The sequence below is a fragment of the Dermochelys coriacea genome, chromosome 2 (assembly GCF_009764565.3).
Source record: "Dermochelys coriacea isolate rDerCor1 chromosome 2, rDerCor1.pri.v4, whole genome shotgun sequence".
Classification (NCBI taxonomy): domain Eukaryota; kingdom Metazoa; phylum Chordata; order Testudines; family Dermochelyidae; genus Dermochelys; species Dermochelys coriacea.
In genome coordinates, this window is record NC_050069.1 from 250,357,311 (window position 1) to 250,374,190 (window position 16,880).

General features: G+C 41.8%; 1 protein-coding gene across 2 annotated transcripts in view; it reads left to right on the forward strand.

The window, feature by feature from the left end:
• Positions 1 to 2,318: 2,318 nt before the first annotated feature.
• NCAPG2 (non-SMC condensin II complex subunit G2) overlaps positions 2,319 to 16,880 on the forward strand; it is a 119,460-nt gene continuing 104,898 nt past the window's right edge. The window contains exons 1-5 of one of the 2 annotated variants that reach the window (XM_038391915.2): positions 2,319 to 2,923; positions 9,016 to 9,127; positions 12,367 to 12,555; positions 13,593 to 13,707; positions 14,819 to 14,979. In XM_038391915.2, coding sequence (XP_038247843.1) covers positions 9,050 to 9,127; positions 12,367 to 12,555; positions 13,593 to 13,707; positions 14,819 to 14,979 — 543 coding nt within the window. In that variant the 5' untranslated portion in view covers positions 2,319 to 2,923; positions 9,016 to 9,049. Of the gene's footprint in view, positions 3,009 to 9,015; positions 9,128 to 12,366; positions 12,556 to 13,592; positions 13,708 to 14,818; positions 14,980 to 16,880 lie in introns of both variants that reach the window. The other variant, XM_038391916.2, reaches the window with a different exon arrangement.

Sequence of the window (16,880 nt, forward strand, 5' to 3'; positions counted from 1 at the left end):
AAGGGACATGTCAATCTATTACTCATGTATAAATAAGGGGGAAAAGTTGAGGTAGGGGGACTCTTCAGGACTGGACTCTCTCTCTCTCTGGATGCATCTTGTGTTTCCCAGCAGCAGACAGGCTGCGGCTGTGCCACTCAAGAGCCACACTCAGCTTTGGTAATTATCAAGGGTTGGGGGTGTTTTGCTTACCTCTTGCGAACGTATGTATAAGTGCTTGAGACTAAGTAAAGTTTAGCTTTAAGTGAAAGCACTCCTGTGTTGTCCTGTTTGTGCCAGCCATCTATCGGTCGGACGGCCGTGTCTCCCCTGATTTATTTCCTGACACCACCTCGCACAGAGTAGTGGAGTTAACAATTGTGAACAAAGCAGTCAGTGTCAGGTAGTGTGGGACAGCTGCTGAAGGACTGTTAGGATCAACACAGGTAAATGCAATGTCTACACTTGTGCTATGTCAACCTCTGTACATCAGTCATGACTCAATGCTGCTCAGGGAGCTGGTGTTACTATGTCAGCATAATGGGGCACTTACATCAGTGGGAGACAAATTTAAGTGTAAACACATGCACAACTAGGTCGACTCAAGGCAGCTTACATTGACCTATGTCTTCCAAATATTGAAAAGACTAAAATGCTCCATCAGCCTGCTTTAGGTCTTGCACATGACTCAACACAAATCACCATCAAGAGACAGACTTTGGAGACAGTCGAGTGAGCACTTCTGTTTTCTTGGTAGCCAACTTTCTCAAAATGCAAAAATCGACAGTGAGATCCAGCACAGGACCCAGTGTGCAAGTGCGTCATTTGGGAAATTGCTCTGACTCATTTTCATGGACCATGATCTATGGCAGGATACCAAGATGCAGGTCTAGAAGGCAACTGTTATTCATACACTCCTTTATGGATGCGAAACCTGGGTGACCTATCGACAGCACCTCAAGAGTCTGAGAGGTACCACCAACGAAGTCTCTGGAAGGTATTTTGCATAAAGTAGAAAGATCATTATACTAATGCCAGCATCCAGGACACTGAAGCCAATGTCAGCAGCATTGAAGCAATCATCCTCATGCACCAACTCAGCTGGGCTGGACATCGTGTGTGGAAGCCACACTCTCACTTCCCAAAACAAGTCTTCTACTCTCAGCTCCCCCATAGTCAGAGATCCTGTGGTGTCAGAGGAAACGCTACAAAGACGCACTGAAAGCGTATCTCAAGACAACTGATGTTGACATGACAAGCTGGGAAGAGCAAGCAACCAACTGACCTCAATGGTGCCACATCTCCATCAGGCAGTAGCTCGCTTCGAGGAGAAGCGTCTTGCCCTTCAAGCTGAAATGAGAGAGAGAAGGAAGGAAAAAGAGAGAACTTTCTCTGAGCAGGCAGCTGACCCACCAGGAAACGTCTCTACCCACTGCAGGCAGATCTGTGATTCCAGGATCGGACTCCTGAGTCATCTCAGGACCCATATGTAAATCTGTGGTAGAGATCATCCTTGAATTGAGGGATTGCCGATGATGACATTGATTTAACTTTATAGTGTAGACCAGGCCTGAGACACAGAGAAATGGGACTTGCCTAGGCAAGTGGCAAGACCAGGATTAGAATCAAAACCTCCTGTCCCATTGTCTTATATACTAACTCGCAAATTGCTGTGGTATGGCCTTTCAAGGGACTGTATTCTGTATCCTTTACAGAGGTGGCTGCATATCAGTGATGGCTGCAGCAACATTCTTCTCCAGAGAATTCGAAACCATGTTCTCCACTGCCTCTTTGTGGTTTAGGTTATAAATTAATTCCAGGGGCAGGGGCAACCCCCAGCAATTGCTACACTATCTTCAGCTGGAGAAGATGTAGAGCAAGGAAGCCCCTCTCTTTCGGGAAGCAAAGGACAAACGGGTAGAGACCACTGGCAGTGCCAACTCTCATGTTTTTGTCTCATGATATTTGACATTTCACTTAAAGCCTTAACTCCCAGACAGCTCAGCAGCGGCTGTTCTTAAAAAGTAAGGCCTTGAGGTTGCAGAAAGAAAAAGCTTAAAGCTATAACGCACGTGCTCCTTGGCTGGCAGCAGGCCCTGAGACCAAAGGTAAATTAAAAGAACCCCAAATTTGTTATGTAAAAAAAAAAAAAATCATGATTTTGAAGCTAATCTTGTGATTTTTGAGGCCTGCCCCCCTGTACAGATTACAGAACCCAAATGTGTAAGGGCATTGACCTATCCCATTCTGCAAGTGCTATGAAACTGCTGGGGTCCCAGCTCTGGGGCTGGACCCCATAGGCCACAGCAGTTCCTGCATGCAGCGGGAGATGGGCTCTTAGGGAACATCCATGCTGCCATCAGACAGCAGCGGCTGGCCCTGCCAGCTGATTGGGGCTGGGGCTGAGCGACTGTTAAATAATTCGGCCCCGGGCAGCAACAGCCTGACCCCCGGGATCCTCTGCCTCAGAGGCGGCTTCCTGACAGCCTGGGGAGCCGAGGTCAGGCCGTGAAATCTGAGCTGGGGTGTGTGTGTGGAGGACCCGCCGCGGGTCGGGGGCGCTGAGGGAAAGTGCGTGGGGGCACGCGGGGAGCTGCTCGAGTCCAAAGGGACGTTGCTCGCCTCCAAGGGGCCTTGCTGAGGCGCAATCCCCGCCGACCGGCAGGCGAGGGCAGCCGTATCCCCTCCCAGCTCGAGCGGCGGCAACCCCTCCCCAGCCAGCTCCGCCCTTCAACGGCCGCGGCGCTCGCGCGCGCGCCGCACCACACCCTTTGTGGTGCAGAGTGGGTGGACGTGGAGGCGACGGGGGCGCGCTCGCACTTCCCCGCGCGCCCGGCTGCGTGGCGGCGCTTGCGTAAGGGGCGTTGGCGGTTAACGGCCGCCGCACCGCGGGAGAATTCGAAACGGGGAGAGCGAGCCTGCCTGCCTCGCGGCTGGGGCCGATGTGAGTCCGGGGTTCCTGGCTGCGGGGCCGGCTGAGGAATGGTGCCGCTGCCTATCAGCGTCGGGGCTGGCCGGGGCAGCGGGAGGTTGGTTCTGTCACGGCTGTGTGAGAGAGTGCGGGGCGGCAGGCGCTCGGGAGCGGTGGGGTGCGGGGGGAGGGAGGGAGGGAGCGCGGGCGGCGGCGGCGGCGGCTCTCCGTATCGTCGGGTGCCTGGTTTCCCAGTCCTCCCGCGCCTCAGAGAAGAGGTGCCCCTAAGGGCAGCGTAGGCCGGGCTGCGGGGCAGCGCTACTCTGCCCCAGCTTGCAGACGTGGCCTGGCTTCTTCCTGAGGCGACCTGCCTCTCAAACTCCCAGGCTGTTAAATCTCACCGAGCAGTCGGACGCCATTAACAACAGAAAAACCAGGGGAGAGGATTCATCCCACTGAAATGCATCCGATGAAGCGAGCTGTAGCTCACGAAAGCTTATGCTCAAATAAATTTGTGAGTCTCTAAGGGGCCACAAGTCCTCCTTTTCTTTTTGCCAATACAGACTAACACGGCGGCTACTCCGAAACCTCTGATTCCAGACTATGAAATAGTCACCCACAGGACCTGTACCATTAACTGGGCAAAACCCTTATGTATGCTGCAAGTACCAATCGTACTACACTGGGTCTTGGGGACAGGTCTAGAGAATAAAATAAGATTTTTTTTTTACTTCTCCACCGTTTCTACAAGTTCTTTTGATGAAGGGCTTTGTAAATGGAATATACTTCAATTACACCATTGCAACACGTTATTTGTGTTATCACTTGTTAAGTAAAACCTGGCTTATGTATGACTAGCAACTGAAATGTCAACTTCTGTTTAATTCCCACCTCACTTTTTCTCACACGCTTCCTGCACTGGCATATGATTTTATTGTTGCAGCTTGAGTTTTATAGCCATAGGCCTTTGCTCATTAACTTGGTATATACATTGTTACACCTTTGTACCCACTTACTATTCCTCAATTAAAAACATAAAAGGGAGGAGCTAATTAAAAAAATACAACAAACTACTGATTTTTTTTTCTCCTGTTTTTTCTGTATCAGAAAGTTTGATGTTTCAGCCACCAAAGTTGATGGAAGATTTACAATAAATATTTGCAAATTATGTAGAGGAGAATAAAGGTGGGATGGGTAGGTAAATGATGACAATAACATGCCTCAGGTATAAGTATTATTGATGGTAGAATGGAGCTGAATCTTGTAGGTAGTTATGTAAAAGGGAGAATTACAATGTAAAGAGGTAAACGTGAAAAGTGGGAAATGTCTTGTTTTCTTACTGAAAAGGCACCTTGACACTCAACTCTGCACCCCATTTTAAACTTATTACAGCTTCCAAAATTATTTTTTTTGCCACAAACAATTAACCTCTAATGAGCTTCAGAAATTAGCAGAGAGTGCAAAGCTAATTATGGATTTCAGAGTAGCAGCCGTGTTAGTCTGTATTGGCAAAAAGAAAAGGAGTACTTGTGGCACCTTAAAGACTAACAAATTTATTTGAGCATAAGCTTTCATGAGCTACAGCTCACTTCATCGGATGCATTTGGTGGAAAAAAAAAAGAGGGGAGATTTATACACACACACACACACACACACACACACACACAGAGAGAACATGGAACAATGGGTTTATCATACACACTGTAAGGAGAGTGATCACTTAAGATGAGCCATCACCAGCAGCGGGGGGGGGGGGAGGAGGAAAACCTTTCATGGTGACAAGCAAGGTAGGCCATTTCCAGCAGTTAACAAGAACATCTAAGGAACAGTGGGGGGTGGGAGAAATACCATGAGGAAATAGTTTTACTTTGTGTAATGACTCATCCATTCCCAGTCTCTATTCAAGCCTAAGTTAATTGTATCCAGTTTGCAAATTAATTCCAATTCAGCAGTCTCTCCTTGGAGTCTGTTTTTGAAGCTTTTTTGTTGAAGGATAGCCACCCTCAGGTCTGTAATTGAGTGACCAGAGAGATTGAAGTGCTCTCCAACTGGTTTTTGAATGTTATAATTCTTGATGTCTGATTTGTGTCCATTTATTCTTTTACATAGAAACTGTCCAGTTTGACCAATGTACATGGCAGAGGGGCATTGCTGGCACGTGATGGCATATATCACATTGGTAGATGCGCAGGTGAACGGGCCTCTGATAGTGTGGCTGATGTGATTAGGCCCTATGATGATGTCCCCTGAATAGATATGTGAACAGAGTTGGCAACGGGCTTTGTTGCAAGGATAGGTTCCTGGGTTAGTGGTTCGGTTGTGTGGTTGCTGGTGAGTATTTGCTTCAGATTGGGGGGCTGTCTGTAAGCAAGGACTGGCCTCTCTCCCAAGATCTGTGAGAGTGATGGGTCGTCCTTCAGGATAGGTTGTAGATCCTTGATGATGCGTTGGAGAGGTTTTAGTTGGGGGCTGAAGATGATGGCTAGTGGCGTTCTGTTATTTTCTTTGTTGGGCCTGTCCTGTAGTAGGTGACTTCTGGGTACTCTTCTGGCTCTGTCAATCTGTTTCTTCACTTCAGCAGGTGGGTATTGTAGTTGTAAGAATGCATGATAGAAATCTTGTAGGTGTTTATCTCTGTCTGAGGGGTTGGAGCAAATGCAGTTATATCGTAGAGCTTGACTGTAGACAATGGATCGTGTGATGTGATCTGGATGAAAGCTAGAGGCATGTAGGTAGGAATAGCGGTCAGTAGGTTTCCGATATAGGGTGGTGTTTATGTGACCCTCGCTTATTAGCACCATAGTGTCCAGGAAGTGGATCTCTTGTGTGGACTGGTCCAGGCTGAGGTTGATGGTGGGATGGAAATTGTTGAAATCATGGTGGAATTCCTCAAGGGCTTCTTTTCTATGGGTCCAGATGATGAAGATGTCATCAATGTAGCGCAAGTAGAGGAGGGGCATTAGGAGACGAGAGCTGAGGAAGCGTTGTTCTAAGTCAGCCATAAAAATGTTGGCATACTGTGGGGCCATGCGGGTACCCATCGCAGTGCCTCTGATTTGAAGGTATACATTGTCTCCAAATGTGAAATAGTTATGGGTGAGGACAAAGTCACAAAGTTCAGCCACCAGGTTAGCCGTGACATTATCGGGGATACTGTTCCTGATGGCCTGTAGTCCATCTTTGTGTGGAACGTTGGTGTAGAGGGCTTCTACATCCATAGTGGCTAGGATGGTGTTTTTAGGAAGATCACCAATGGACTGTAGTTTCCTCAGGAAGTTAGTGGTGTCTCGAAGATAGCTGGGAGTGCTGGTAACGAAGGGCCTGAGGAGGGAGTCTACATAGCCAGACAATCCTGCTTTCAGGGTGCCATGCCTGAGATGATGGGGCGTCCAGGATTTCCAGGTTTATGGATCTTGGGTAGCAGATAGAATACCCCAGGTCGGGGTTCTAGGGGTGTGTCTGTGCGGATTTGTTCTTGTGCTTTTTCAGGGAGTTTCTTGAGCAAATGCTGTAGTTTCTTTTGGTAACTCTCAGTGGGATCAGAGGGTAATGGCTTGTAGAGAGTGGTGTTGGAGAGCTGCCTAGTAGCCTCTTGTTCATATTCCGACCTATTCATGATGACGACAGCACCTCCTTTGTCAGCCTTTTTGATTATGATGTCAGAGTTGTTTCTGAGGCTGTGGATGGCACTGCGTTCTGCATGGCTGAGGTTATGGGGTAAGCGATGCTGCTTTTCCACAATTTCAGCTCGTGCACGTCGGCGGAAGCAGTCTATGTAGAAATCCAGGCTGCTGTTTCGACCTTCAGGAGGAGTCCACCCAGAATCCTTCTTTTTGTAGTGTTGGCAGGAAGGTCTCTGTGGGTTAATATGTTGGTCAGAGGTGTCTTGGAAATATTCCTTGAGTCTGAGACATCGAAAATAGGATTCTAGGTCACCACAGAACTGTATCATGTTCGTGGGGGTGGAGGGGCAAAAGGAGAGGCCCCGAGATAGGACAGATTCTTCTGCTGGGCTAAGAGTATAGTTGGATTCCTCCTTCCCCCCCCGCTGCTGGTGATGGCTTATCTTAAGTGATCACTCTCCTTACAGTGTGCATGATAAACCCATTGTTTCATGTTCTCTGTGTGTGTGTATATAAATCTCTCCTCTGCTTTTTCCACCAAATGCATCCGATGAAGTGAGCTGTAGCTCACGAAAGCTTATGCTCTAATAAATTTGTTAGTTTCTAAGGTGCCACAAGTACTCCTTTTCTTTTTGCGAATACAGACTAACACGGCTGCTACTCTGAAACTGATTATTTCATGCACTTTTGGTAAGTATGTACAGCCCCTCACAAGCAGCCAAGTATACACACAAATGAAAGAAATACGAACTTTGACAGCTATATGCCCATGTAACTTGAATCAGTCAAAATTTGTAATACAGATATGTCCATGGCATTTAATATATGTCATCTCTGGAGTGGGTAATGTAATATTTCTGCAATCTAGCCAGCTCAGTCAGCAAATTAATATAAATGTGAGGAATTTTTGTCAAAATTCACAAATACTTTCCTCTGCTCCCTCCTCACATTAGATCTCACATTTTTGTGGAGATCTAAAATTATTTCTCCCTTGCAGTGTCACTCAAATATTTTGGCTGTTTTACTGCTGGGGTAAGTTCTATAGAAAATCTCCAAAACTTCAAAAATATACCTTGCAAAAACAAGTTTGAACTGGTAATGTTATAAATATCAGTAATAAATTTTTACCCTGTTTTTAAGGATGGAAGCAAATGTCAATTATTCAGCTGATCCAAAGGTTTTGATTATTTTTAATGCCTGAAAAATTTGAGGCTTACTATCCAGAAGAAAGAACAGGAGTACTTGTGGCACTTCCAAGACTAACGCATTTATTTGAGCATAAGCTTGCGTGGGCTACAGCCCACTTCATCAGAATGGAACATATAGTAAGGAGAGAGAGAGAACATGAAAAGGTGGAAGTAGCCACATCAACTGTAAGAGGCTAATTAATTAAGTTGAGCTATTATCAGCAGGAGGAAAAAAACTTTTGTAGTGATAATCAAGATGGCCCATTTAGACAGTTGACAAGAAGGTGTGAGGATACTTAACATGGGGAAATAGATTCAATGTGTGTAATGACCCAGCCACTCCCAGTCTCTATTCAAACCCAAGTTAATAGTATCTAGTTTGCGTATTAATTCAAGCTCAGCAGTTTCTCCTTGGAGTCTGTTTTTGAAGCTTTTCTGTTGCAAAATTGCCTTTAAGTCTGTTACTGAGCGGCCAGAGAGGTTGAAGTGTTCTCTTACCGGGATTCTGTTGTCAGATTTGTGTATTCTTTTGTGTAGAGACTGTCTGGTTTGGCCAACGTACATGGCAGAGGGGCATTGCTGGCACATAATGGCATATATCCAGAAGAGTAATCAGAGGTAGATATGAAGGATGAATGTGGGGCTTCAGCAAAGAGATCCTGGGGTAATACGCTAGTGAGAAGTGTAGTCAAGAACTAGGCTCAATATGTTTAGAGAACTGTGTTTTCTCTCGCATCATAGCAATAAAAGCTGTTAGAAATCAGGCATTCCTATCAAAGTCAGGCAACAGGACTAGTAGGCATATCTTGTAGTATAAACTGTGGGTTAAGTGGGCACTACTTACCTCTTGCTGGTCTAGGTGTTGCTCCTTAGGTCAAGGTTGAAAAATTTGGTGAGAAGCTTGAACTGCCACTGTTCGTGGCTTTGTGTAAGTAAATATTGCTGTCTGGGATGCTAAGTTATTAGCTAAAAGGAGAGTTTGGTGGAAAAAGTAATGATCTTCGTTTTAAAAAAAAACAAGCTTAAGTTCTTCTAAACTTTCTTTAAAAAAATCTCTTACCTACTAAAGCGTTTTTGTTTTTTATTTAAAGTACAGGTTCTGAAGGTTGATGTCATTATTAACCAAAAATTAGCTAGTAAAGCTATCCACTATTTGGGGTAATAAATGATGTGATCTGTTTCTTACGGAGTATGATTTGGATGAGAAATTTATTAATCTTACTCTTGTACCTATAATGCCTCTTCATCTGAAAAATTACACTATATATTGATTGAAAAAAGGGGTTTTTCTATAACTGACTTCTTTTTCTCCTAGCTTCACAAATTAAGCACCTTTGGAAAAATAAATCATGAGAAGACGTGAAGCATTTCTACAAGTTGTATCTACAGATACTGTTGAAGAGTTTGTGCATTATTTGCAGCTTCATGTAAGTAATCAATGATAAATATGGATAATAGTAGTAAAATCCTCCCACCGATCAATACTTAGATTTTTTTTTTTTTAAAATCTTCCATGGTAGTAACTGCAACCATGTTTATAATAATTATTGTGGTAAATATTAATTTAAAAATTAGTACTTAAAATGCATTGTCAACTTAGACTGAGTTCTTCTGGCTACCAATCCAGTATACTAAAATTAATTTGTTTCTCTCCTTCTGGTATTTTTTTGCTTCCCATCTCCTTTTGTACGTCCTCTTTTATCTGCTAAGATACAGCATGTGCTGTTACGGGATCTCAATGAAACTGACTTAAGCATGTTTATTTGCATAGTTTGCAACAAGATACTTCGGTTTCTCAGCAAAGCTTAGACTGCGTTCTACTCAGTTTCACTAATATGCTGTTGTTATAAGAGCCTTCCATATAAGTCTGTCCCACGGGTGAAATTGAAATATGAGCTATCTGCGATCCCATGCCAGATATAAATTCCTGAGCTCCATAAAGAGATACTGAAACAAAGTATAATTTCATCAAATTATATACATATGAACTATTAAATAGACTTTAGAGTTAAGTATTACAAATGGCAAATACCATAAATCACTGTCTTCAACTGAGAAGCTTAATTGCCAAATAACTTAATCAGAAGTAGACTTTCAAAATGGCAAATGAAGATTTACCCATGTGATTTCCATTAATAAAGAATTGGACAGTTCTATATTCACACTACTTTGAAAATGTGCTTGTTTTAACCCTGACTCAAAAATGAAACATGATTTATTGCAGACATAATATCAAGAAACTACATTGTATGTATGTTTTATAAAACACTGGTGTGTTATATACAACTTGGTCACTCCTTAAAATATGTTCATACACTGGTAATTGAGTTGCTTTCATTAGCATAAAGCAAATCAAACCATTCACGGGTAGTTTACTACAAATTTCAAAGAGAAATGGTTTTTTTTCCACCAAATGCATCCGATGAAGTGAGCTGTAGCTCACGAAAGCTTATGCTCTAATAAATTTGTTAGTCTCTAAGGTGCCACAAGTACTCCTTTTCTTAAAGAGAAATGAAGACAATATTATTACACCACAAATTCCATCTAAATGTTAATATCTCATTTTGATCTCTGAATTAATATAATGAAACATTATAGACAGGAACAGAAGTTTAGCATCTACAAATTATATCACATTGTTAAACTTCTAACAAGATCTAAGTAAATACAGACAAATACAATTATCTACTTTTGATCTAACGATACAGGGCAAGCACTTTAATCTATTTAACATGGTTTTGCTAACTATCTACAAGGAATAGTCCTGTTTTACCATTTCAGTACTCTTCTAATATGTCCTTACGGGTTGTTAAAGCCTGCTGGTTGCTTTATGGCTCAGTGTCATGCTAATTGTTCTGGGTGAATTCAGTTCCCACATGGATGACTGTTACTGAGGGTCATCTAAGAACTTTATGATGCATGTGTGAAAGTTAGGTCTTTGAGAATGACCATTATTTGCCCCCCCTCCTTTTTTTTTTTTTTGTTTTTGTTTTTGAAGCTTGAATATACACCTTATGTCAGGGTAATTTTGGTTAGCCTGCATTTAGAAGCTAACAAATCCTGTTACAGTTGAGGGCAGTGAGGAGGAAAGGAATTTTGTCAACAGAACGCTCAGTTGATATTTTGTTAGGACATCATGATGAGATGGAGTACTTGTGGCACCTTAGAGACTAACAAATTTATTTGAGCATAAGCTTTTGTGAGCTACAGCTCACTTCATCGGATGCATATAGTTGAAAATATAGTGGGGAGATTTTATATACACAGATTTCAGAGTAGCAGCCGTGTTAGTCTGTATTCGCAAAAAGAAATGGAGTACTTGTGGCACCTTAGAGACTAATAAATTTGTTAGTCTCTAAGGTGCCACAAGTACTCCTTTTCTATATACACAGAGAACATGAAACAATGGGTATTACTATACAGACTGTAACAAGAGTGATCAGGAAAGGTGAGCTATTACCAGCAGGAGGGCGTGGGGGGGGAGGAACTTTTATAGTGATAATCAAGGTGGGCCATTTCCAGCCGTTTACAAGAACAGTAGGAGGGGAGTTTAATTCCAATTCAGCAGTCTCTCCTTGGAGTCTGTTTTTGAGACCTAAAAGTGGCAATTCTTCAACAAAGAAACTTCAAAAACAGACTCCAACGAGAGACTGCTGAATTGGAATTAATGTGCAAACTGGATAAAATTAATTTAGGCTTGAATAAAGATTGGGAGTGGATGTGTCATTACACAAAGTAAAACTATTTCCCCTTGTTTATTTCCCCTTCTACTGTTCTTGTAAACTGCTGGAAATGGCCCACCTTGATTATCACTACAAAAGGGTCGCTCCCCTGCACTCTCCTGCTGGTAATAGCTCACCTTTCCAGATCACTCTTGTTACAGTCTGTATGGTAACACCCATTGTTTCATGTTCTCTGTGTATATAAAATCTCCCCACTATATTTTACACTGTATGGCTTCCATAGACCTCCTTGACATTTTCTGCCCTGGGGCTGGAGCTCCTAGTCAGGCCTGCCCTTGGAGCTCCTAGCCCCCAACGTGGTGGGGGGAAACCCTGCACAAGCTGCCCAGCCATGGTGGGCGGCCAGTGGGATCCTGCGTAGCTGCCCAGTGGCGGGCGGCTGGGGGACCCTGCAGCAGCCCAGCCGCGGGGAAGAGGGACCCGGGAGCCCCAGCAGTAATGGGTGCTGAACCTACCTATCCCTTTTGTCAGGGATATTTTTAGTGAAAGTCAGGGACAGGTTTCAGGCTGCCATGAATTTTTATTTCCCATGACCTGTCCCTGACTTTTACGAAAAAATATCTGTGACAAAAACTTAGCTTTATTTATGATTGATCCCACTTACTGTTGCCCTCAAAAGATGAAAAGACTTTGCGTTAAGTAAGTTCTTTTTTTTTTTTGATAAGGCGTTAAGACTTAGAAGCAGGAATCCTTAAAATTGATGTCATCAAATAAGCAGAATTTCAAGCAAGTAATTTTCCCTTTATTACTAGGTATAATATGAAAGGTTCACAGAAGTTATAATAGTGTTTGGCAAAAGGAGCTTGGTTTAAAATAAGCATTTATTTTATTGCAGTATGACTGTATCAATGTAAACCACTACACTGACACAGAATAAATTTGTTATTTTGTGCCATGTAATGTTTTCTGAACACTTTTTACAGAAAGATCCATATGATCCATTTGATCTGAATGAATTGCTTCAGGAATTACCAAGAAAACAGAAGGAAGTATTATGGGAGAGGCTGATGCATCTATTAACACAAATTTTGGTAGAGAACCCAGTGGAAGGATGGCAGAGGATTGAAGATGAAAGTGATGATGATATGGAAATAGAGGAAAGTCCCAAAATGGTAAAATAAAAATCTTCCAATGTGCTATTCAAGATTCTGAGTACTTTGAATTAGGATCTTCTACCAGCAGAAGATCCATCTCCTTAGACATGGCACAGAATTGGTTTGTACAACTTCCAAAAAACAAGTTGGGGTTTTTCAGAGTTAACACTCTTTAATCTTTTCCTGCTCTCTTTATAATCTGGAGTTTTGACTGTTTCTGGGGTATACTTAAGTGACGCTAACCTTGTATTCGTTGATTAAATATTATTACAAATTCAGTCTTTTACAAATTCAGTGTTTGCAGCAGGAAGACTGCCAGCTTTTCTTGTCAATTTCATATCTCCACTATGGAGCTGTGAAATTGACAAGAATGACACTTACATTGACTGTTGGTTAACTCAGTGTCTACACTGACACTGCGTCACCCTAACTACACGGACATAAGCCTTACACCTCTTGTGGAGGTGGAGTTATTATGTAGGTGTAGTAGAGCACTTGTGTGATGTAGTGGTCCACAAATCATAAAAGTTGGAGAACTACTGTACTAACACAATAACACTTTACCTTATATAGCACATTGCATCTGAGGATTTAAACAATTTAAAATTATAAATGCATTAATCCACAAAACAACCCTGCTAAGTAGATACAATTTCTTATCTCTCAAATGGGGATATGCTGCGAAGTTCGGATTACAAACCAGGCTCGTGGCTTAAATACAAACAAAAATTCTGTATTAGTAATTTAAATTAGGAATTAGATAATAAAAATCAAAAGCCTTTTGTTTGCATTTAAATTTTGTAAAAACTTTGGTTTTTGCAGATATGAATATTGTGCCATAATTGACTTGATAGTTTCCATTTAACATTGAACAAAGCAAGTGGATATGTGTCCAGAACATTGTTTGAACCATGCACGCTCATTTTCTGTAGCTATTGCTTATTTTCTGAGACTTTATTTTTTTCAGAATTATAGCCTATTTTGAAGCCTTTCGAGTTATTATAAAGAAAACTATTTTTCAGTTTACTTAAGATGAATTGTTTTTTACCTTTCAGAAACAAATGACAGCTGTGATCCAAGGGGTGACAACTGTAGTTACTGCTTCGATACCTGTAGTAGATGAAAATATAAACTACAAAGCTCTTCTAGAATGTGCTCTAATATTAAATGGTGGGTATCTTTCTTAACGTGGAATGTTATATAGTATGCTGATTTTTGGCAGCACTTTAATACACTGATCTGCTGCTAATGGTTGAGTCCTCTTGTTTTTGTTGTGGTTTGAATAAAAGAGTGAACTTTGGTACCAGAGACACTGATGTTTTGGCCTGCAGGCCTTATGTATTATGACAGCTTACTGTGAAGGATGGCAGGCAGGGGGTTGCATATCCTAATTTGGATTCCTCATTTCCTCCAAAAAATAAGTTTACAATCCATCCCATAAGAAAAAACAATTTTATGTCATTCTTTTTTTACATCTTGTTGGTTGACTCTCCTGTCCCTAAAAAACAAGTAAACTATCAGTTTAAATACATTGTTTCAAATATTCATGTCCAACATTCTATGGGACAGTTGTCAAAGGAAGATGGAAGAGGAGATGAAGGTCAATGTAATTGTGCCTCTACTATTTAAGAAGTATCAGTATGTTCACATAGATTTAACTGTTGCTCCAATGACATTCTGGTCAAGAATCAAGGTACCATCTGAAAATAAATTTATCACCAATTTAATTACGCGTTCATCTGCTGATGGTTTGTGGTTTTCTAGTGCATTTGTGTAAGCTAATATAGCGCTAAGTATACTGAGTGTTTGATTTTAAATTCTGTCTATGAGATTGGTATTTTTTTTTTAAAGTGTAGGGCATCTAGAATTCTAGCTATGTGCTGGAAAAATAAAAGGGGTGGAGGGTTATAATTTAGAGATGTGTCCAAGGCTAAGCTGTGCATCTTCATCCCCCAAATCCTGTACAAACATAACTAACTACCCCAGGTGAGGTAGGTAAGTACCTTTATCTCTCTGGCACTATTAAAATGGGTGAATCTTATGCAATTGAATTATTGCTGAGCCAGTATACTCTGACAAAGAGCTTAGAGCCTAATAGAACCATTTATGTAAACCCAAACAACTTATCTTTCTGTTTTGTGATTGGTATTGTGGGCACCAACGTAGGAAGAGCAGAACTTTGAGGTAGGCATCATGAGACAGATTAAACTTGCTAATAGGCTGTTGTGCCACAGGAGTTTGATTATACTCGCAGTAAATAATTGCTTTGCACTCGTTGTAGGTATTTTTTATGCATTATCTGAATCTGAAAAAGTCCTGCAGGGTGCCATCCAGCAATTATGTGGTATGTGGTGGGAGAAAGGACTGGAAGGAAAACAACAACTGGGGAAAACAGCTTTTATTATGCTGCTAAGAAAAAGTCTGAAGAGCAAAACTGTTTCGGTATGTTGAAGCTATGTGGATAACTTTATAATTATTGAATATCCAGAGTTCATATGTATCTAAAATATCCTTCATTTTATTTGAGCTAATTGGTCGTCTCAGTCATAAAGGCCTCTAATATAATGTATCCAACATATGTTTAAGGCTTATTGGATCTAAAGTGTCTCCAATGGATACCTGTCTTGCAATTTGTGTTTTTAAATTGTTATAATCCAGTGTAGAATGAATTTAAAACTTGAATCCTTTTGAAAATGATGTCACGTGATAAGTTAGCCACTTGTTCTGCAACCTTTCTTCGCACTTTCTCCCCCTTCCCCCAGAAAGTTAATGGTCAATATTTGTAGAGTGGCTAATGATTTCGGGTGACTCAATTTTGGGGTATCGTTCCTGAATAACCTGAAAGGGGCTTTATTTTTCAGAGTACATGTGCTCAGTACTCTTCAGAAATTATCCTTTTTTAATTCAGCCTCATGCTAGATGAGCCTTTATTGTGCGATGTCACGGGCTGGCCCTCGGAGGGATCAGGCACCCAGGCTCTGCTAAGGAGAGTGAACCAATCTAGATCCACCTGTGGATTGGTAATGGGATAAGAATGGCCATACTGGGTCCATCTAGCCCAGTATCCCATCTTCCGACAGTGGCTAATGCCAAGTGCCCCAGAAGGAATGAACAGAACATGTAATCATCAAGTGATCCATCCCCAGTTGCCCGTTCCCAGCTTCTGGCAAACAGAGGCTAGGGACCACCCCTGTCCATCTTGGCTAATAGCCATTGATGGACCTAATCTCCATGAATTTATCTAGTTCTTTTTTGAACCCTGTTATATAGTCCTGGCCTTCACAACATCCAAATGCTCCACAGGTTGACTGTATTGTGTGAAAAAATACTTCCTTTTGTTTGTTTTAAACCTGCTGCCTATTAATTTCATTTGGTGACCCCAGTTCTTGTGTTATGAGAAGACATAAATAACATTTCCTTATTTACTTTCTCCACACCAGTCATGATTTTTAGCCCTTTATGATATGTCGTCTCTTTTCCAAGCTGAAAAGTCGAAGTCTTATTAATCTCTCCTCATATGGCAACCATTCCATACCCCTAATCATTTTTGTTGCTCTTTTCTGAACCTTTTCCAATTCTAATATATCTTTGGAGATGTTGTGGCCACATCTCCACACAGTATTCAAGATGTGAGCGTACCGTGGATTTATATAGAGGCAAGATATTTTCTGTCGTCTTATCTATCCCTTTCTTAAAGGTTCCCAACATTCTGTTTGCTTTTTTGACTGCTGCTGCACATTGAGTGGATGTTTTCAGAGAACTATCCACAATGACTCCAAGATCTTTCTTGAGCGATAACAGCTAATTTTATACGTATAGTTAGGATTATTCTTTCCAATGTGCATTAATTTGCATTTATCATCATTGAATTTCATCTACCATTTTGTTGCCCAGTCATCAGTTTTCAGAGATCCTTTTGGAGCTCTTTGCTGTCTGCCTGGGTCTTACAAAATTACTCAAGATAGTTATCATCTGCAAATTTTGCCACCTCACTGTTTACCCCTTTTTCCAGACCATTTATGAATATGTTGAATAAGACTTGTCTCAGTACAGATCCTTGGGGGAGACCACTATTTACCTCTGTCCTTTCTGAAAACTGACCATTTATTCGTACCCTTTGTTTCCTAACTTTTAACCAGTTACCAATCCATGAGAGGACCTTCCCTCTTATGCTTTGATGGCTTACTTTGCCTAAGAGCCTTTGGTGAGGGATCTTGTCGAAGGATTTCTGAAAATCTAAGTATGCTATGTCCACTGGATCCCTCTTGTCCACATGCTTATTGACCCTGTCAAAGAATTTGAGTAGATTGGTGAAGCATGATTTTCCTTTACAAAAACCATGT